The sequence below is a fragment of the Diabrotica virgifera genome, chromosome 5 (assembly GCF_917563875.1).
Source record: "Diabrotica virgifera virgifera chromosome 5, PGI_DIABVI_V3a".
Classification (NCBI taxonomy): Eukaryota; Metazoa; Arthropoda; class Insecta; order Coleoptera; family Chrysomelidae; genus Diabrotica; species Diabrotica virgifera.
In genome coordinates, this window is record NC_065447.1 from 143,838,590 (window position 1) to 143,860,770 (window position 22,181).

Genomic DNA, 22,181 nt, shown 5'->3' on the forward strand with positions numbered 1-22,181 from the left:
TTGGTATTGTTTTAATAAAAATTTTTGGAAAGTAGTAGAGAAACTGTTTAAAGTATATTGATTTCGTTGAAATCATATAATAGAAGTATAACTTCTTACGTGCGTACAAAGTACACACACTCTTTTTTTTTTAAGATAAATGAGTTCATAATGTTGATTTTCTTGGAGGCTAGAAAAACGGTACCCTGCAGCGAGGCTACGGCCGGTGACGTCAGCAGTCGTATCGTCTTTGATCGACAACTAGTTTTGTATACTTATTTACGAAGTGTATTTGAATATGTGCAGTTCTTTACGTATTTACTTAGTAAAAATGAAACGAAATAAGTGGTGTTTTGTTCCTTGGTGTGTAAATACCTCTAAAAAAAATTCTGACAAGATTTTTATTACAGTTCCAGCTAATTTAAATCGTAAAAAGAAACGCAAAAAAGAAGTATGTATCAATAAAAAGCAAGCTTTTCTCTCGCGAAGATCACTTCTTTATTGTAAGTTATGGATCTTTTCCTAAATAAATGAGTTTTTAAATTAAGTACTCATTTTTACTCAATTCTATGATATGTTTTAGATTTAAGAGCATACAGTAGCGATCACCAGGTAGCAATAAACGCGGTCCAAAATTGCGGCTGTAATTTTGAATATTTTGTCGAGATATTTGGCACACATATTCGTAACATAATAAAGAATGGCGGTACAGAGCCCAATTTGAGAAATATGTTAGTATGTGAAAATTACTCTATAACTAAATAAAATATTGCAAAAAGGAGCCTGTGCCGCCATGAAGCAGAACAAAAAAAACACTTTCTTCACATAAATTGTTTTATCCCATGCCTAGATTTTGTGTCACATTTGATCTACTAAAAATCGTTTTCTATAACAAGAAATCGGACGTGACTGACTCCGCAACATTTCGCGCATACGAGTATAAAAATTATTGTTTTTGATAGTATAAATGTCACTGTCAGTGTCGAATTATCCGACGCACTTTGCCTCACTGTTGAAAGTTCGCAGAACTTTCGAAAAACAAAAATATTGATGACGAGCTGTTTACTCTTGTTATAAAAAAATAAATTATAAAAATTATTAATACCTACAGTCGAAAACTTCGTATTTTGGACTTCTAAATATCTGTTTCTAAATATCCAGGCAAGGAAATGGGTTAGCAAGAAAATTTTTTACAAAAATAAAAAGTAGGTACCTAGTTTATGATCTTTCAGTTTGTCTGGTTAAAAGACTTGGTGTCCATAACATAGTAATATAGTAATTTATTACCGACAGACCCTATAAACTAGACATCATTTAAATTAGTAGTGCAAGATCTGGGGCAAATGCATTCATTTTTTCGAACCTTGAGAAAACTATCTAATAAATATTTTTGAACAATTTGAACTCAGAATCAAAGATTACATTATTACTGAGGTCCGAAAGTCCGTTAGAATAAACAAAAAGTTTTCTTTGAATGAAATATTTGAAATTAAAAATCACACTAAATTTTCTGTTTTTTTTTTCACCCCTGTACCTACCTTATTAAAATAAATATTCCACTACTGTGTGGTTGATTTATTTTTTTACAAGATGACAAGAAATCAGACACCATTGTTGTTACATTTACATGTACAGTAGGTAGGTTAAGCGAATCAGCTATTTTAAAACCTTTCATTTTATTTATTTATTTGTACCACCCAAAATTGGTCCTTAGAAATAGTCTATCCACTTTAAACTAAACTTCACCATAAAACTCCACGTTAGCCCTGATAAAACAATAAGAGAACAAAATACAAAATAAAAATGACCTGAACTAACGTCAAACAGGTACCTAAAGAATAACACCACTGTGGACATGGCGCGCGCTGGAGTATACGACTAGTGACGTCAGAAGCGTTTTCTTGAAATTTAAAATAATGCTAGATTTCTAATGAAGTTTTTTCATAGACAGGCTTTTTTAATCTTCTTAATATTTTAGACAATTATTCCTAGGGTGTTTTTAATCGTTTTACATGTTTAAAATGACTATTAAATTTTTTGTGAACATCCCTATTAAGCGATGATCAGTTGGCCTCAACAGTTGCTTTAAAAGTTAGTTCAAATCACTTGAAACGTAAATTATTTAATTTCCTCTACTTTATATTCCTTAAGAATGTTGGACTTTGCACTATTAAGGGCATAGGCGCAAAATTTCGTCTGTAGCGCTTTTTAAATGCATTCATTTTTTCGAATCCCAAAAAACAATAAATATTTTTGAAAAATTTAAACTCAGCCAGAAAGATTACATTATTACGGAGGGAAAGTCCCCTAAAATAAACAAAAAATTTCTATTCAATAAAATATTTAAAATTAAAAATCACACTAAATTTTCTCTTTTTATTTTCATCCCTGTAACTTATTTAAGTTTCAGGGAGTTCAGGCCCTCGGTAATAAGGTAATCTTTCATTCTGCGTTTAATTTTTTCAAAAATACTTAGTTTTATCAGGATTCGAAAAAATGAATGCATTTAAAAAGCATTGGAGCCGAAATTTTGCGCCTATCCCCTTAAAGGCAAATGAAATGAATATATATACTTGAATATATACTTTTATATGAAATATAAAATATATTTAAACAGTATGAATTCGTTATTTCAGAAACACACGACTTTAAGAAAGAGGTGGCCAGGTTTGAAAATTTTGAAATTTTCGATTTTTTATTATTTTAAATGAAAGTACAAAGCTTCAAGACTACTCTCTGAAAATTTCAGATGGTTCGGAACACAATTACCGGAAATACAGCTTGTTGAATATCCCTACCTTCGACTCGCCTTGCAGCAGCTTCGCGCCAGCGCACTTGAGCGTAGCGAAAAACGTACAACAGCGGTTCCCCTTCTCTTTTGTAAATTACTCCGCAATTTGAAAATATATTCCGGTGTGCATAACTTTACGAGGAATCCATTTTCGTGTGAAAATAATTTTAATGTAAGTATTTAATATATCTGTTATCGGTTTAATATTTTTTTAATAAATCAAGTGTATTTTGAACAAAAATAAAACAGAACTGTGGAATGCAGAATGTATAATGTATGTAGATGTAAAAGATAAAAATAATAAATTAATATATTATAATATCAATTATGTGAAAAATTTTCATCCTTTTGAAAATATGTGGCAACAATAAACGTATTTAAAATGGATAAGTTATCAGACTGCCCTTTAGAAAAACCCCTTTCGGATCAATTTAAAAAAAAATTTCTTAACAAAAATACTCAAATATGAAATGTATAGTTCACAGCAACTATCTAAAGATATATAAAACTGAAATACACCCCAAAATGATTACAACTAAATAAATATCAAACGTAATGAATTAATGGCGCGGAGCTCAAACATTATAACCATATGACGTCACGACCAATGAGGGCGCGTTTTGGGATGGCTGCTAGAATTTGAATATTTTCTCGATTTTAATCGTCTTTAGGGGCCAAACGAAAGACAAAAATAACTTTTTGTGTTGTGTGTGTGTTGTGATTAATAGCATTTTTTTCTAATTTAAAATTGTTTGCCTAGTGATTGGGTTTTTGGTTAGGATAAACAGAACTATGTCGTGAGTTGAGAGATTTTGATTGATTATTTAGTAAGATTCAATAGTTTTTCAGTTCTAGTATTTAGGTAAACTTATATAGTTACTTTCCTAACTAATGCGGAAAGTGATAATTTCACGCACGAGACTGCCGTTGACCGGAACGACGCGATAGCGGAGTTCGGGCAAGCAGTCGAGTGCGGGGAAGACACTCTCCGCATGAGTTAGGAACAATATTTTTTCTAGGGCCGTACGTTTGGAAAAAAAGCCACAAAAAATAGAGTTATATCAATTTTTATTTAGAAGTGAAAATAAACAAATTAATTCTTTTTCAAGGTTGTCAAAACCAAACTTTCAATATAATGGGTTACCACGACGACGATATTGGTTTCCATGAAGACGATTTAAAACCATTGTAATTTTCTACTGATCTGCCTTATAAATATTATGTCAAAATAATTTTATTTCATCGAATTATCAGTAGTAATTTCACAAGAGCTTTAAAATTCTATATTAATTTTAGAGATCGAGGCGCAAATATTGACTCAGACCATTTCATGGTAGGGGCCAAGTTACGACAAAGAATTTCCAATGCCAAGAAAGAAAGGGGCACTAGACAAGTAAAATATAATTTACATATGCTAAAAAATGAAAACATAGAGAAACAGTTCCAGTCACATATAAAAGAAACCCTAGTACACACCTGAGCAGCCGACCAGTTAAGCACGGAAATGTGGAACAACTGCAAGGAGGCGCTGAAATTAGCAGCCGAAAGCACATTAGGAATATCCCGAACCCAAGAAAGAAACGACTGGTTCGACCAAGACTGCCAAAAAAAAAACAGATGAGAAGAACGAGGCATTTAGGACCATGCAACAACGGAAAACTAGAACAACAATAGATAGATACAAAAACTTAAGGAGAGAGGAAAAATGCATACACCGAAAAAAGAAACGAGACTCGGAAAATGACATATTAGAACGGCTCGAAAGTCATATGAGTCACGGAGAAACAAGAAAGTTCTATCATCAAATAAATATTATTAGAAAAGAATTCAAACCGAGAATCAACTATTGTAATGATAAGGAAGGTAACTTACTTACCAACAAAGAGGATATCCTGTTACGATGGGTAGAGCACTTTCGAGAGTTACTGGAAGGGGAACCTACTAACAATATAGAGCTGGAATACCGAAATGAGGAACTCGTGGAACCCCCCTCGGTAGAAGAAGTGAAAATATCTATAGAAAAACTAAGAAACCACAAATCCCCAGGCAGCGATGGCATCCCAGCAGAGTTATTTAAGCACGGTGAAGAGCAGCTTCCCAAGGTGATGCGAGAAATTGTTTGTAAAATTTGGTCTGAGGAGCAAATGCCTGAAGAATGGAGCTTAGGCTTAATATGCCCGTTACACAAAAAGGGAAACCAACCGGAATGCAATAATTACCGCGGAATAACTCTCCTAAATACAGCATACAAGATATTGTCAAACATTTTGCACGAGAGATTGAAGCCTTATACCAAAACGTTTCTAGGAGAATACCAGGCAGGATTCAGGCGTGGACGTTCAATCATTAACCAGATCTTTACACTACGACAGATCCTGGAAAAAGCACAAGAGTTTAACATAGATATGTACCATATTTTTGTCGATTTTAAAGCTGCTTATGACAGTGTATTAAGACCAAGTCTCTACAACGCTATGAATGAGTTAGGAATCCCAAAAGTACTCATATGTATGATAAAAGTGACAATGGCGAAGATGATATCGCAGTAAAAATTCAAAACGACTCGTCAACCCCATTTGAAATACATAGGGGGTTAAGGCAGGGAGATGCGCTGGCGTGTCAACTTTTTAATGTAGCATTAGAAAAAGTCGTACGGGACGCTAATATAGATAGCAGGGGAACAATATTCAATAGATCTGTCCAAATTCTAGCATATGCAGACGACGTGGACATTATAACAAGAACCAGAGCGAGAACTGCGGAAATCCTAACCGAGCTAGTAGCAGCAGCAGAACGAATGGGGTTACATATAAATCGAAATAAAACAAAATTCATGGCGACTAACACAAACACAAGAGCTGGAAATGTTGACGCAGATCTAATCATCAATGACCAAAACTTCGAATAGGTCAAAGAGTTCATATATCTAGGGACATCGGTTAACCCCAATAATAACACATCAGAGGAAATAAAAAGACGAATAATAATTGCAAACAGGTGTTATCATAGTCTATCAAAGTACTTAGCTAACAAACGTCTGTCTCAAAAAACTCGTATAAGGCTGTATAGAACATTGATAGTCCCCGTTCTCACATATGGATCAGAGGCATGGACGCTAACTAAAACAGATGAATCCGCTCTGTTGATTTTTGAAAGAAAGGTGCTACGTAAGATATTCGGAGCGGTCTGTGAGAACGGAATATGGAGGCGTAGATATAACTTTGAACTGCAGAATATCTGCAAGCATACGTTTGGTGAGCAGAAGGAATAAGGGGACCCAATTGGCACAGCACGGTCAATGGCCTGTCATTGCCATTAGTCAAGACCGAAACCATATATGACGTTATGACGTCATATATGACGTTATGACGTCACACTACCTTATACTTTTAATGTCAATCCTTTTTGTAATTTTTATTAACCGCGCAGTCTCGCAATTTTTTAAATTAATTAAATTTTTAAATTAAAGAAAAAATCATTCCTTCGCAGGGATTGAACCCGTATACCACTCGTTTGCGGGCACAAGCGTTAGCACTGCTCCACCGAGACAATCTCTTCACGTTTTCATAATTGAACCCTTTCGGAGCGATGATAAATAATATGTATGATAAATAATTCTTGAAGTAGGTATGTGCAGATTTCAGTAGAAAGGTTACTGCATTTTTATTAATAGGTTCTGTTAGATTTGCGAAGAGTCTGATTGATTTGCAAAGAGTAATACATAATTATTAAGGATAGGGGAACCCAATCGGTACGGCACTGTCAATGAACTGTCATTGCCCTAAGAGCTAATATCGAATTTACAGAAAAAAAATTCCAATCGAGAAAATTTTTGTTATTGGGACCGTGCAAGTTCGGCAAAGCGACCCCTATTTCTACGCTCTGTACTATTATTCGCACTTTTAATTATATTGGCCAATTATATTAGTCCTGGTTACTGGATAATTGTCAAGGCCATAGTCCAAAAAAATAATAAGAAGAAAAAATAAGATTCAGGTTATGTTATGAAAACATCAACAATTGTATGTAGTAAATAAAATTAGTTATTAAAATGCAGTACTGCAAGCAAAATACAATTAATTAAATTTACCTTTATATAATAATTGCATATCATATCAATATTGTGGAGCAATATATAATTTTTCTGCTTCATTGACAGAAGGTATGAAATATACGTCAATTTGACAATTTCAATTGACAATATGAATTATTTAAGATAGTTGCAATATTTCTCCGCGACTCGCGCAGGGTCGTTTCTCGTTTCCCTTTCCAAGTACTTGCACACCGCGAATAGTCAGAGTTACTGCCTATATAGAAAATTTTTGTTATAGTCAGAGTTACTCCCTGTATGTATAAAGGGAGCAAATGGTACGGTACAGTTATTGCACTGTCTCAACAGCTAATATCGAGAGCACGAAAAAACTTTGGTATAAAACTTGTGGTAATATTAAAAATCACCCTGTATAAATATTAAAGGAAAAGTCAAAAATACACTCCAAGTTTTGCACACCACTTTTTAAATCAACTACTTCAATTTCTGACACGTAGCACATCCACATATACCTCGTCCAATTTACTTACCGTTGCACGTCATCCGCGCCATAGCCTGTGACACGATACCAACACGAAATATTTAGGCGGTGGGTGTGTTCTTTTTTAGAATCAAAATGATTCTAAAGGGGAACACACCTACCGCCTAGATATTTCGTGTTGGTATCGTGTCACAGGCTATGGCGCGGATGACGTGCAACGGTAAGTAAATTGGACGAGGTATACTTGATTCGTATTTTAAGCTTTACTGTATTACAATACAGCTTGTCAACTGATTAAATAGTTTACATCCACCATCAGGGGGTGGGGTAAAGATATAGTACTATCCCAAGGTCCCTATACCATAGGTTGTATGGTAACTTTGACATTGACAAATGAAATATTGTCATCGTGACGTCACCCAGACGATCAATTTTACGAATTGTTTGTAAACATAATAGGATACCTGGTTTGGAGGCTATATTTTGTTATTAAATATCGTTAGTGTTTTAATTTGTGTTTATATCTTGAGATTTAATGTATCTATAGATATCATTAAGTGTTTTTAGTATAATAACTTAAACCCAAAACTCTTTTACAAGTGTTAAGATACATTTTAATGTGGTTGTATAAGTACCTACTTACTTACTGGATTTTCTTTCTGCTGTATTGTATAATAAAGGACATTCTTCATTCTTGTATAGAGACATTACAGTTCTGTAATGTCTCTTGCGGTTCTTCACATTAAGTTTACATCATCTGTGTAGGTTACAATCTGCTTAGACTTATTGAACAATATATCTAATTAATTCTATAGATATAATAGATCTATTATGTGTAATTGTTTCATATAAAATTATAACCAATATTGCAGCCATCTGCAGATCGTTTGAATAAACAATTATAAACTAAATGAATATATAAAATGGGGAAAATTCCCTTTATTGCACTGAAATTGTATTTTTTTATAATTTACTGTTAATGTAAAACTTCACAGGTACCTATTGAATGGAATCATAATGTTTTAATAGTTTTAGATGGTTTTAGATATTATGATCCAGTACCTAACGTAATCAGATGCTCTTATGTTAAACTTAAGGGAAAACTACTAATTTTGATACATAAATCTTTAGTTGAATTTATTTTTCACCATGGTTTACATGTTAATTTTACATGGAGGAATTTATAATAATGTACTACATGCATTATCCGAAATTCAAAATTATTATATACCTACTCAAAATCATTTAAAAAAGTAAATTGTATTCAACCCATTATTAATATACCTAGGATATTTGAATGATTTAGTCCCATATATACACAAGAAAGAATCTCCTTCTGCTTTAATTAAGTAGTAATGCTATTCTACTGCATATATTTAATTGCAATTATATTCTATGATTTTTGTAACTTTACAGGTATCTACCACATTTTTTAAAGAATATATGAAATAAATGGTCATTAAAAATCAAAACATATTTTTTTAAATATACACATTTTCAATACATTCCTACTTTCCGAGTTCATTTCAATGAGTGAAGTGAATGAATTTAAATGCAGCATTCTGGGTGACGTCACTCCCGCCATTAGATTCTTGATGCTGATTGGTGGAAAGTTACCATGCAACCTGTCTATTTATGAACCTTGCTACTATCCGAAATGTATGTAGTCTACGTTTAAAGTACTGCGCATGCCTTAATAGTTGGCGCGTAGAGGAAATTGTACTTGATTTACAACATAAATAAATTTGTCCGTAACCGGAATAATCGGTTTTTAATTGCTTTCTCTTGTAGGTCATTGACTTGCATTCTGTTTTTGGTCATTGATGTGCTCTCTCTTCTAGGTCATTGACTTCCTCTCTCTTCTAGGTCATTGACTTGCCCGCTGTTCTAGGTCATTGACCGTGCCGTGCCAATTGGGTCCCTTCTACTTCTATTCCTTCTGCTTTGGTGGAAAAGATATTATCACTATAATTAAGCGAAACCGCCTGCAGTGGGCAGGACATGTAGCCCGGGCCCCTGAATTGAACATGATAAAAAAGATTCTAACAGCGCAACCCGTGGGAATGAGAAGACGGGGTAGACCAAAGCTGAGGTGGATGGACGGTGTAACACAGGATGCCGAGAAGATCGGAGTCGGCAACTGGAAAATGCAAGCAAGGGACAGAACAGAATGGCGTAGAAAGCTTGAGAAGGTCGAGGCCCTCTAAGGGCTGTAGCACCAAGATGATGATGATGAGACTGCCGTTGACCGGAACGACGCGATAGCGGAGTTCGGGCAAGCAGTCGAGTGCGGGGAAGACACTCTCCGCATGAGTTAGGAACAATATTTTTTCTAGGGCCGTACGTTTGGAAAAAAAGCCACAAAAATAGAGTTATATCTATTTTTATTTAGAAGTGAAAATACACAAATTAATTCTTTTTCAAGGTTGTCAAAACCAAACGTTCAATATAATGGGTTACCACGACGACGATATTGGTTTCCATGAAGACGATTTAAAACCATTGTAATTTTCTACTGATCTGACTTTTAAATATTATGTCAAAATAATTTTATTTCATCGAATTATCAGTAGTAATTGCACAAGAGCTCTGAAATTATTGATTTTTCCCGAGTGACACTTTAGACCAGGGCGCATCTGTAAAAATATTAGTACATTTGGACGTTGAGAGGTGACTCAAATTTTTTTGCAGAAATTGCTTCAAAATAAATCAAATAATAATATTTGAGTTATCCTCCCTCTCAAAAAGGTCCGGAACATTGTTTAAATAATCAAAATGTCAAAAAATTAAGGAAAAATTCGATTTCTTTCTTGGTTTTTTGATTATAACTTTAAAAGTATTCATTTCCGACAAAAGTTGTGCTGACATAAAAGTTGCGTAATTAAGTTTCCCACAATACAGAATTAGTTAGAAATTTAAAAAATAGTCACCCTTGTTGCAAAATAGCAATAATTGTGAAAAAAACATACAAAAACAAGTATTCGCATTTTACGTTTTTCAACCATTTATGCTACACATAGGACCTTCATATTTCACCCTGAAAAACTTTATGATACAGTAAAACAACACTGTAAATTTCATTAAGATCGGTTTAATAGATTTTGTAAAATAAATTTTGCAATCCAGCTTTCGTAAAAAAAATTCATTTTTTCAAAATGTTACAGGACTCAAAATAAAGCAGATAGCAAGTTGAAAATTTTTTTGCATATAGAAGTGTACTGTACCTTTCATACGCAATTTTGAAAAATTAAAATCGATTAACACCACGGCGTCAGGAATTTTTTTAAATAAACATTAATTATTGGTGCTACGCGCAGGACAGCGGATAGTTTGCTCTGATTGGGCATTCCAATGACCTTTGATAATAATTGATACATTTTAATTTTTATTACATTTCGATATAAATAAATAAATTTGTTTATTGCAAAATAAAAACACTACTGTATTCTTTGAAATAACACTTTTATTAGCAAAAATTTTCTTTGTTCATAAATTTTAACTTAAATAATAAAAGTTTATTATTTTTAAACATATGCAATTGTTTAAACAATATTTCACAAACAATAATAAAATTAGTTTGATTTTTGTGGAATTAAAATATTAAAATACAACAAAATATAGAGTAAGAAAATAATATATTAGATAAAGATTGGAAGAAATTTTGGTGGAAATCAACTTGTGTAAATCGAACACCGCTGTCCTGCGCGTAGCACGAAAAATTGTTGTTTATTTCAAAAATTTTCTGACGCCGTGGTAATTAATCGATTTTAATTTTGAAAATTGCAAATGAAAGGTACAGTACACTTCTATAAGCAAAAAAAATTTCAACTTGCTGTCTGCTTTATTTTCAATCCTGTAACATTTTGAAAAAATGAATTTTTTTTGCGAAAGCTGGATTGCGAAATTTATTTTGCAAAATCTATTGAACCGATCTTAAGAAAATTACAGTATTGTTTTACTGTATCATAAAGTTTTTGTGGGTGAAATATGAAGGTCCTAAGTGTAACATAAATGGTTGAAAAACGTAAAATTCGAATACTTGTTTTTGTATTATCAAGTATATTCAAATGGGAAATAAGCCACAATTTTACCTAAAAATGATTTTATTAACGTTTCGACGCCCAAGTCGGGTGTCGTTGTCAAAATACAAAATAATACTATTATTTTGTATTTTGACAACGACACCCGACTTGGGCGTCGAAACGTTAATAAAATCATTTTTAGGTAAAATTGTGGCTTATTTCCCATTTAAATATACTTGATTATAAAAAATGCCACAAGAAAATAGCTTCAGAACAACATTGTTTTTGTATGTTTTTTTCGCAATTATTGCTATTTTGCAACTAGGGTGACTATTTTTTCAATATTTAACCAATTCTATATTGTAGAAAATTTAATTACGCAACTTTTATGTTAGTACAACTTTTCTTGGAAATGAATACTTTTAAAGTTATAATCAAAAAACCAAGAAAAAGATCGAATTTTTCCTTCAATTTTTGATATTTTGATTATTTAAACAATGTTCCGGACCTTTTTGAGAGGGAGGATAACTCAAATATTATTATCTGATTTATTTTCAAGCAATTTCTGCAAAAAAATTTGAGTCACCTCTCAACGTCCATCTCAAAACAGATGCGCCCTGGACTACTTTGACAGTTTTAATTTTTAAATAAATTATGTCAAAGTGTCACGAGAGCAAAAATTCTATATTAATTTCAGAGGTCGAGTGCAATTTGTTGCGATTATTTCATGAATAAAACTGTTCAAAACCAAGATTTTATTGTAATTTATTTATGTAAGTACCATTAAACACACAGTTTTTATAAATATTTGACGATTGAAAGTCATCACTTTTATAATTTTTAAAACATTAATTGTCATTAATGTCACTGAATGTATTTTTTCGTAGCAACGAAGGGCATCTGACGTAATATACTTAACGACGGGAGATTATCAAAAATGATCGATTTAATTCAGATTTCTGTAGCTTTCTATTGGTCAGAATCTCCTATGAATGAAATAATCAGTAGTAATTGCATAAGAGCTCTAAAATTCTATATTAATTTTAGAGATCAAGTGCAATTTGTTGCGATTATTTCATGAATAAAACTGTTCAAAACCAAAATTTTATTGTAATTTATTTGTGTAAGTACAAATTAGTACAATTAAACACACAGTTGTTATAAATATTTTACGGTTGAAAGTCATCACTTTTATAATTTTTAAAAGATTAATTGTCATTAATGTCACTGAATGTATTTTTTCATAGCAACGAAGGGCATCTGACGTAATATACTTGACGACAGGAAATTATCAAAAATTATCAGTTTAATTTAGATTTCTGTAGCTTTCTATTGGTCAGAATCTCCTATGAATGAAATAATCGCGCTAATTTCATTAAAACATGAACAATAAGATAAATTTGAAATAAATTAGTAAATAATATCTAAATATTAGTTTAATACATGTGTAATAAAATATTATAATGCCATATTACAAGGTATTTTACTTTACGCACGCCGTGCGGGAAAGTGCAACTTTCGGAAACGAAATGCGTGCGTGAAAGTGGCTCTTTTAGCACGGCCGTAGAAAAATGTATTTTATGGTATTTTGTAGGAGAATACAATAATTTTAACATACCTGTTATGTAACGTCACAGGATCTCCCAAACCGCAATGATTAAACCCTAAATAGAAATAAATAACGCATCCAGCATCATAGGTTTGAGTCACGCGACAATTTATTAAAAAGTGTGTGATTCCCAATTGTCTACATTCATCCGCAACCACGTGCTTAACATTCCTGACGAGTTTAACAGCTCTATCCCAAGGAACTGACGTTTCAAATGACTCGGCAACAACTTCGAATTGGAGCCCCAGATCCTAAAAACAGAATTTTTTATTTATTTATTTATTCATTGCTAATTTACGATCTACTTTAATAAAGTAATAAGTAAATGTAATATAAGTTTTTGGCTTGTGTCGTCCATTGAAGACTCTCTAGAATTCACCTAGCAATTAGGTCTTCTGGCCAAAGTCTTTTTAGGCGTCTGTCAATCAGTGGGGGGTTGAATAATTCGTCTATAAGATGGTTTAGATCAGGGGTTTCCAACAGACGGCCCGCGTAGCATATTTTTGCGGCATGCGAGAGTACTTACAAAACTAAGAAATATGCTTTTTTTTAAGATTTGAGAAAACAGGATACATATTCTTTCGTATAATGATAACAGCGTGACTCTAAGCGGAAACTAACCTTGCTCCCCTTTACTCTCGGAATAATAGACATTTTTAGTTTTGTTTACACAAACCTAATAGCCTATTATTAAAGTGCGGCCCGCACCCAGACCAAAAGTTTCTAGTTTGACCCTCAATACATTGTAAGTTGGAAACCCCTGGTTTAGATGGTTTGTGCTGCGATTCAAATGTCTTATGGAGTGGTCAGCGAACATAAATCATTGATGAAAGGAATGTTGAGGTAGACATGAAGGGTGGGGTTTGACACGTACCATGGGGCTTTAGCTAACGTACGAATAGTCTTTGACTGGAATGCCTGTAGTATTTTGGTGTTTGCTACAGCCCCACAGTTCGATTCCGTATGTCCACGCTGGTTTGAGTACTGTTTTATAGATAGTCAGTTTATTTTTTAATGAAAGTTGCGATTTTCTGCTGATTAGCCAGCTCATATTTTTAAACGCTTTTATTTAGTTCAATAGTTTGCATCAAATCTTTAGACGTTAATTGGACAGGCTTTTCTTCAATGCAAATGAATTAAAATTTGCAGACATATGTATTCGCGGGAACAATACACGAATAGTCAATAAAAAAAATTTTAATGTTTATTAATTGTTTAAATAAATAAAACGATTTTAATGGAAAATGCTTAAATTCTCTTGTTTTTTACAATGTAGAAACTTGAAACTTTTACCTTTTGTAGCTAATGATATCAACTATACATAATTTCACTTTTTACGTTAATTGTTTACGTTATGCTTCATAGATAAACAATGAAGTTTCAAATTTTGAACGCTCATATTTGTTTATATAAAAATCGGCGCTTATGGTAGGGGAGCCTAAGCAGGGACTTTTGCAGTTACTTGAGCGCGTCAGTTTATCATATGGGGAGAAACCTGGTACTCTGCAGATGTATCTCTGCCATATATTGGCTCTTAACACAGGGAAGTTCGTTATGGGGGACCCGAAAAAAAAATCTATCCTTAAAAATACTCGAAATGGTCAGATTAAGATAAGGTAAGTTAAGTACATGCAAAAGAGTGTATATTTCAAAAATCTGACGATTTGAGCGGGGCGTAAGGAAATGCGTGAATCAAAAAGTTTCACAAAAAAGCGAATATGTCGCAAAATGAACGTCAGATCGAAAAACTTAAAAATACGTCTTCAATATTTTTCAAAAATTGATTGAATGTTACCAAACATGACCCCCCACGGAGAGCGGGGGGGTAAATTTAAAATTTTAAATTCAAGCCCGAGATATTTCGCAAAATAAACATCAGATCGAAAAACTGCAAAATACAATTTTATTATGTTTTTGAAAAATCTATCGAATGGTATCAAACATGACCTCCCACGGAGGTGGGGTTGGAGGTTACTTTAAAATCTTAAATGGAAGCCCCAAATATTTATGGCAGATATGGATTATTTACGTAAAAACAGGCAACTTTTATTCGAGACATTTTTCGAGCTATGGATAGATGACGCTATAATCGGAAAAAACGATTGTTGGAAGTGGAAAATTAAATTAAAAAGTGGAAAGTTCCCGCTAAAATGAAAGATTTTACTTTAACTTTTTTTTACTAATTTTACTCAAATTTAGCATACCTTGCTCCCCTATTATTCGTGTCAAATTTCAATATGATACGAAACAAAACTTCACGAGAACTTAGTGTGAAAACCTCGTATCTCATTTCACAGAAAATTTTACAGGAGAGACTTTAAACTTAATTTCTGCATACTATAACTTAAAACAAAAAAACTATGTTTACATATTTTTGATTCTGAGTATGTTTAGATCATTACACATACATTTTTTATATATATTTTGGGTTAGAGTATGCAGAAATTCAGTTTAAAGTCACTCATGTAAAATTTTCTGTACAATAAGATACGAGGTTTTCACACTAAGTCATCGTTCATTCAAACCTCGAATTAAAAAAATTCCTGTTTTTATCGTAGTCTTAGAAAAACCACCGGTAGAGAGGTTTTGTGCTACAATTAATATTAACACATTCATTTTGGCGTATTAATTAAACGCTTTTCTTTAGTTCAATCGTTTGGGTCAAATCTTTGGACGTTAATTTGACTGCATTTTGCTCAATGCAAATGACGAAAAATTTGCAGACATATGCATTCGCGGAAACAATACACGAATAGTCAATAAAAAAAATTATTTATGTTTATTAATTGTCTAAATAAAAAAACGATTTTAACGGAAAATGATTAAAATCTCTTGTTTTTTACAATGAAGAAACTTGAAGCTTTTACAGATTGTAGCTAATTATATGAACTATACATAATTTCACTTGTTACGTTAATTGTTTACGTTATGCAATAAAGATTCAATTTTTTTGCCGATTCCGACTACTTTTCATGTTTGTACCTACATCATATGTTTTATACATATTTCAATAAACATGACGATATATTTTAATGTTTGAAAAGTGTAAGACTAAAAAGTAAAAAATAAAACAATATGAAAAAAAAGTTTTTAAGAAACGCATTTTTTTTAGGTACGAGTGCCTAAAATTAAAAATATAAAAAATCAAGTAAAAAGCAAAAAATAAAAAAAATTGAAAAAATCTAACACATTCGTTAAAGAAAAGCGTGGGGCGAAAACCGTTTATTCGATGAAGACGCGCCAAGCTTTTCTTTAACGAATGTGTTAGATTTTTTAAATTTTTTTTATTTTTTGCTTTTTAGTTGATTTTTTATAATATTTTTAATTTTAGGCACTCGTAACTAAAGAAAAGCGTTTCTTAAAAACTTTTTTTCATATTTTTTTATTAACTTTTAGGTCGAGGTGTCGTCGTTTGTGTACAATATGTGATTTCAAAGTAAGTTTTTCATCTAGATGAAGGCCCAGGTACTTTACTTCTGTTTTTATTGGTATAAGTGAATTATTTAGGTGTAGTTGTGGACATCTAATCCTTCGATTTGTGAAATCTCGAGCTAGCACTCGACCCATTTAAAAAAATAGTCGATTACGTCATCACGCCCAAATAGATGACGTCACTAGTACGATATATATGTCAAAAAATCATAATTTAAAAATCGAATAACTTGTATTTTACATTTTTTTTCTAATTCTGTAAATAAAGCAGTTTACAAGGGGGTCAAAATATAGTGAATAACCCTGTACATTCACTGGGGCCGACCGACCGGCTCTGTCGCGTCATACAGATGACCGACTATAATACCTTTTATTTATATTCAATTTAGAATGTGTGTTAATTCAATATTAATTTAATTAAAAAAATTTTTTGACATCCTGTATAATTAATCATGTTAATTTTATATTACTGAATAGGGAATTGAATAATCTTTCTAATGAGCTAGCACTCGACCCCTATTCCCATTTAAAAAAATAGTCGATTACGTCATCACTCCCAAATAGATGACGTCACTAGTACGATATATATGTCAAAAAATCATAATTTAAAAATCGAATAACTTTTGTATTTTACATTTTTTTTTTCTAATTCTGTAAATAAAGCAGTTTACAAGGAGGTCAAAATATAGTGAATAACCCTGTACCTTCACTGGGGCCGACCGACCGGCTCTGTCCCGTCATACAGATGACTGACTATAATACCTTTTATTTATATTCAATTTAGAATGTGTGTACTGATTTTCAGCCTTAGTAAATGGATTTAATTACCTTCGTAGGAAAGCAACTTTGATACCCTCTCACTAACCCCTGTTCTACGTTTCGCTTGACCGACCGCAGTATGTTTCTCTACACAATCACAGTAATTAACTGTGAAAAATCTAGCTTTAGTAAATTCAAAGAGATTTTTCAGCGCTGCCTCTTGGACTATAAGTCATCTAGGACTTAATAACACGGAAAGTATAATATGGAAAATATCTGGGATGAGTGAATGTTCCCCTTAGAGGGAGTGACTAAATCTGGAGAACAGTAATAACATAAGATGAAGGATGGGTTAGTACATTTTTGGGTAAATAATAATAATCTCCTTCAGAACTAAGATTTTGCTAATAACGGTTAAAAAAGAACTAACTTACCCTAATATATGCAATAACGAACGTTAACATATATCCCCTTTCTCCATTTTGTTCGCCTGCGGGAAATCCTCCATAATTTTTACTCAAATTATAAAGATTTTTTTCATTGATTTTAACTTCACTTTCTTCGCCTTCAAATAGAAGAGTCATAACACACATAAAATCTGGATCAAATCCTTTAATCATTGTGATATAAAATTTCTTGATACCGTCCAACACTAAACCAAAATAGGTAGATTCTGGTTTAAGAATTAAAGCAAATTTGAATTGTTCATTATCCATCAATCTAATTGAAGCTGGCTGCCACTTTCTTTTTGCCACCTATAAAATTAAAATTCTGTTAAGTGTACCGAACACGATATATTCTATTTATGTTTTAATAAAAAATAATCAAGATGTACGCAAGAAAATGGTTTTAAAGATCATTAATAATCTTTTAAGACCTCTAATAGTTAGAGATGCTTTACCATAAAGAGGTAATCTCTTTCTCAGAGGCATCTTTCAGTGCGTCACAGTTTTTCGATTTCTTTCTAACGCATTAAGTTGGAAGTTACAGAAAAAAGGTATTGTACCCTCGGAGATCGGTGGAAAAAATTTACACCCAAAATAACAAAATTCAGTTTGGCAACTCTGTGTGAATGTTGATAGTAACATATCCCTTTTAGATAAACAGAACTGTAATTTAGTCCAGACAAATTAATATATTTTTGTGCCAACAAAAATGAAATTTTTCAACCAAATAATGTTTCACATATGATGTGCAAAATAATTTTGAATTGGTTTCTGCTAATGAGCTTGCTTTTTTGTCATTAAAGTAGAAAAAACTTTAAAATCTATTCTTTATAATCATTATCGTCCAGTTCTCGTCTTATTATTTTCACTGTACTAATATCCGTCGACTAATTTACAATGATTAATGCGATGTTAAAACATTTTATCGTTAGCGGCTTCTGGAGTGCCTGAGACATATCTAATTTCATTGATAAAATGCACAGTCCCACCCATTTCCACTTGAACCATACATCCGTGATCACAGTCATTTATAACATTTATTCTAGCCGTTGATAGATATATCGAACCTATATAGCCTATAATCGAACAAAAAATGATTTACGAATTATATATACGACTATAATCTGTAGAATTTATTAAGACTATACAAATCAAAGAAAATACCATTTTATAAATGCAATAAACACAACTGATTTGTTTTTATACCAAATTGCAAATAAAACGGTTATACTGCGATATCCTTTTCATATTTGACTGATTTCGATTCTGACAACTGTCACATTTAACTTAAATGTCATGTTAAAATAAATGTTATACATGTGTATTATCACGGACTTACTTTTTTTTTCGGTTACTTGTGACGTACTGAAAAGTACCTCTGAGAAGGACCATACATTAAGTCCGATACTGTATCTTTTACAAAACCAAAAAAAAAACATCGAAAATCACAAAAATATTACAATTTGCGGATGATGTAATTTATAGACATCAAACCGAAATTAATAAAGGAATTACAATTTTAGATTATAGTTATATGGAATTTGTAACTATGATTGACATTTGAAATTGGACTGTGTAACGGTTCGATACGTTACGAAAATATTTTTGAACTCTTTAGTTATTTTCTTTGATCTCTTAATTAAATTTCTCTAATTTGCTCGTAATTCCCATTTATATATTCTTATATTTTAAAATATTTATTTTCAAAACGTCACCACTAAACCAACTTAAAACTATCGTTTGGATTTGTTGGATTGGTAGCGGCCCTCTGGTGGTGAATATTCTTTCGTGTTCTGTGAGTTCGACGTCGTACTCTTGGAAGGAAGGAGACGACACTTGACTGCTGGCTGTCGTCGAATCGGTTAGACAAATGGCGGGTTGATTTCCATCTAAATTATTTTATTCAACATCAAGTTTAATATTAAAGTGAAAAGTTACCACCACTTGTTTCCTGGAGTACCTAAGGATTGAAGTACCATCAATGGAACCTGAATAAAAATCACCCGGTAAAAATTCTTTTTTTTATGATACTTAGTTTTAGCTAGGAAGCCATTTTTGATGTTTTTTGATGGAATATTTGAAATAGTAGTTTCATTGTTAAATTTTCTTAGTCAATCCATTAAGTGAAGTATGTAGATTATTTCGATCTCTATTTAATATTCATTCAAGGGAAATTATAGGTATATTAATATGTTTTTGGTTAGAAATAACCAAACATTTATGAAGTCCTAAATTAATATTGGAAATAATTATCAATACTTCTCTGTAGGTTTTCCACTGATTGAACATCCAATATCTTTATTAATTGTCAAGTAACTACCTTTTGCCTGGTTCCATACCATTTCATTAAGGTATATGTATGTAGATATAGGCTATTATTATATTAATATAATATTCTCTCAAATAAATCATATTCTATATTCAAATTTTAAAGTTAAAAGTCTATTATCCAAATCAATGTCATTATATTTGATCATATCTTCACACCCACAGGTTCAAGGTTACTTCAAATTAGTTTTTGTTCAAGTTGTCGTTTTTCTGTATTAGGTATTTCTTCTAAAAAGTTTTTTCATTTATTTCTTCTTCTCTTTACTTTTTGCTCACATGTTTATATGGGAAATAAAACTAGGGATCTGTTTTTAACCATTTGGAAGAAAGAGCTAACTATCATGTGAAGTCGTAGCCCCTTTGACCATCTCGGGCAGCCCTATTACAGCCACAGTCAAGTCACTCTGGGAGTATGTCATTTGGGAAACACTCTATGGGGCGTTCCTGCTCCTGATTTTCGTTTTACACCTGGACCTACAGGAGGTACCGTTTGGCACCACCCGGGTGCTCATTTTCGGGGATGTAGCAGCAACCTTTTCAGGAGTCGTTTGGGTTTGTTTGGGAACATTTAAGTTTTGTGACTGGTAGTAACTATGAAGTTCATATCACAGACATTTTGGTTGATGTACTACGTTATTAATTACTTTTTCAGATGTAGCTTACCTTTTTTATATAACATATTCGTATACAGTATTCCACGAATATACGACTGTTTTGGATTATCTCGACAACGAATATTTTACTGTGCAAAATATAAAGAACGGAAGTAAACTGCAAATTACATTTTTGTTTATTGGAATAATTATTAGAGCCATTTACTTTCGTACTTCTTATGTTGCACACTAAAATATTGGTTGTCGCGATAATCCAAAACAGTCGTATCTTCGTGGAATGGCCCATATATTAAGGTATTAGGTTCCCAAACTGATTTACGATCTACGGTACGTTACTTGTGCACAAGGAATAAGCCCAGAAAATTCGGTTTTTATACTTTATTATTGCTTTGATTGGTTGAGGTTATTCGGGTAAGTTTAGGTTGTAATATTATTTGCTTGTTTCCCATTTTGTCGTTAATTTGCTTCATTTCAAATGTTCGGGTAATTCAAGTCGTTTGTATGGGTATTTATCTTAGCTTCAATTTATTTAACGTTTATTCATTAACTTTGCTTAACTCATTCATTTGTATTTTCCTTGGTCAGGCTTGTGCCTGCTTATTTATATTATTGTTTATATTTGTCGGTTTTTAATTTAGTTGTACGTAGCAAGCGTACTATAACCATTTGGTAAAGGTAGTCTAATGTAAGTTGTACCCTATATACAGGGTGTAACAAAAATACAGGTCATAAATTAAATCACATATTCTGGGACCAAGAATAGTTCGAATGAACCTAACTTACCTTAGTACAAATATGCACATAAAAAAAGTTATAGCCCTTTGAAGTTACAAAATGAAAATCGATTTTTTCGAATATATCGAAAACTATTAGAGATTTTTTATTGAAAATGGATATGTGGCATTCGTATGGGAGGAGCATCTTAAAGAAAAATTATAGTGAAATTTGTGCTCCCCATAAAAATTTTATGGGGGTTTTGTTCCCTTAAACCCCCCCAAAGTTTTCTGTACGATCCAATTAAATTATTATTGTGGTACCATTAGTTAAATTCAATATTTCTAAAACTTTTTTGGCTTTTAGTGTTTTTCCGATAAGGCAGTTTTTATCGAGTTGCAATATGTTTACATAAAAATTTTATGGGGGGTTTTGTTCCTTTAAACCCCCCAAATGTTTGTGTACGCTCTAATTAAACTATTACTGCGATACCGTTAGTTAAACAAAATGTTTTTAAAACTTTTTTGCCTCTTTGTATTTTTTCGAGAAGGTGACTTTTATCGAGATATGGCTTCTTTTTTAATACGGTTCAAAATATACCTAAAAATGTAAATCATACATAAATTTTCATATTATTACCAAGTCTCCATAATCGTACTTAGCCATATACAAATATGTGGTGGATTTGAAAAATATTCAAAATATCTCGATAAAAACTGACTTTTCGAAAAAGTACTAAGAGCCAAAAAAGTTTTAAAAATATTGTGTTTAAGTAATGGTACTACAATAATAATTGAATTGGAACGTACACAAAAGTTTGGGGGGGTTTAAAGGAAGTAAACCCCCATAAAATTTTTATAGGGTGTTCAAATTTCACTATAATTTTTTCTTAAGATGCTACTCTCATAAGAATGCAATATGTCCATTTTCAATAAAAACTTTAAAAGTTTTCGAT

At 32.2% G+C, this 22,181-nt stretch overlaps 1 protein-coding gene across 1 annotated transcript in view; it reads right to left on the reverse strand.

Annotated features, from left to right (window-relative positions):
* The window catches only part of LOC126884461 (alkyldihydroxyacetonephosphate synthase), a 146,654-nt gene that overhangs the window by 1,517 nt on the left and 122,956 nt on the right, over positions 1–22,181 (reverse strand). Inside the window, exons 7-8 of the mRNA XM_050650395.1 lie at positions 17,559–17,879; positions 12,943–13,184 (exon numbers count right to left, since the gene is read on the reverse strand). Of these exons, the coding sequence (XP_050506352.1) occupies positions 12,943–13,184; positions 17,559–17,879 (563 nt within the window). The remainder of the gene's footprint in view (positions 1–12,942; positions 13,185–17,558; positions 17,880–22,181) is intronic.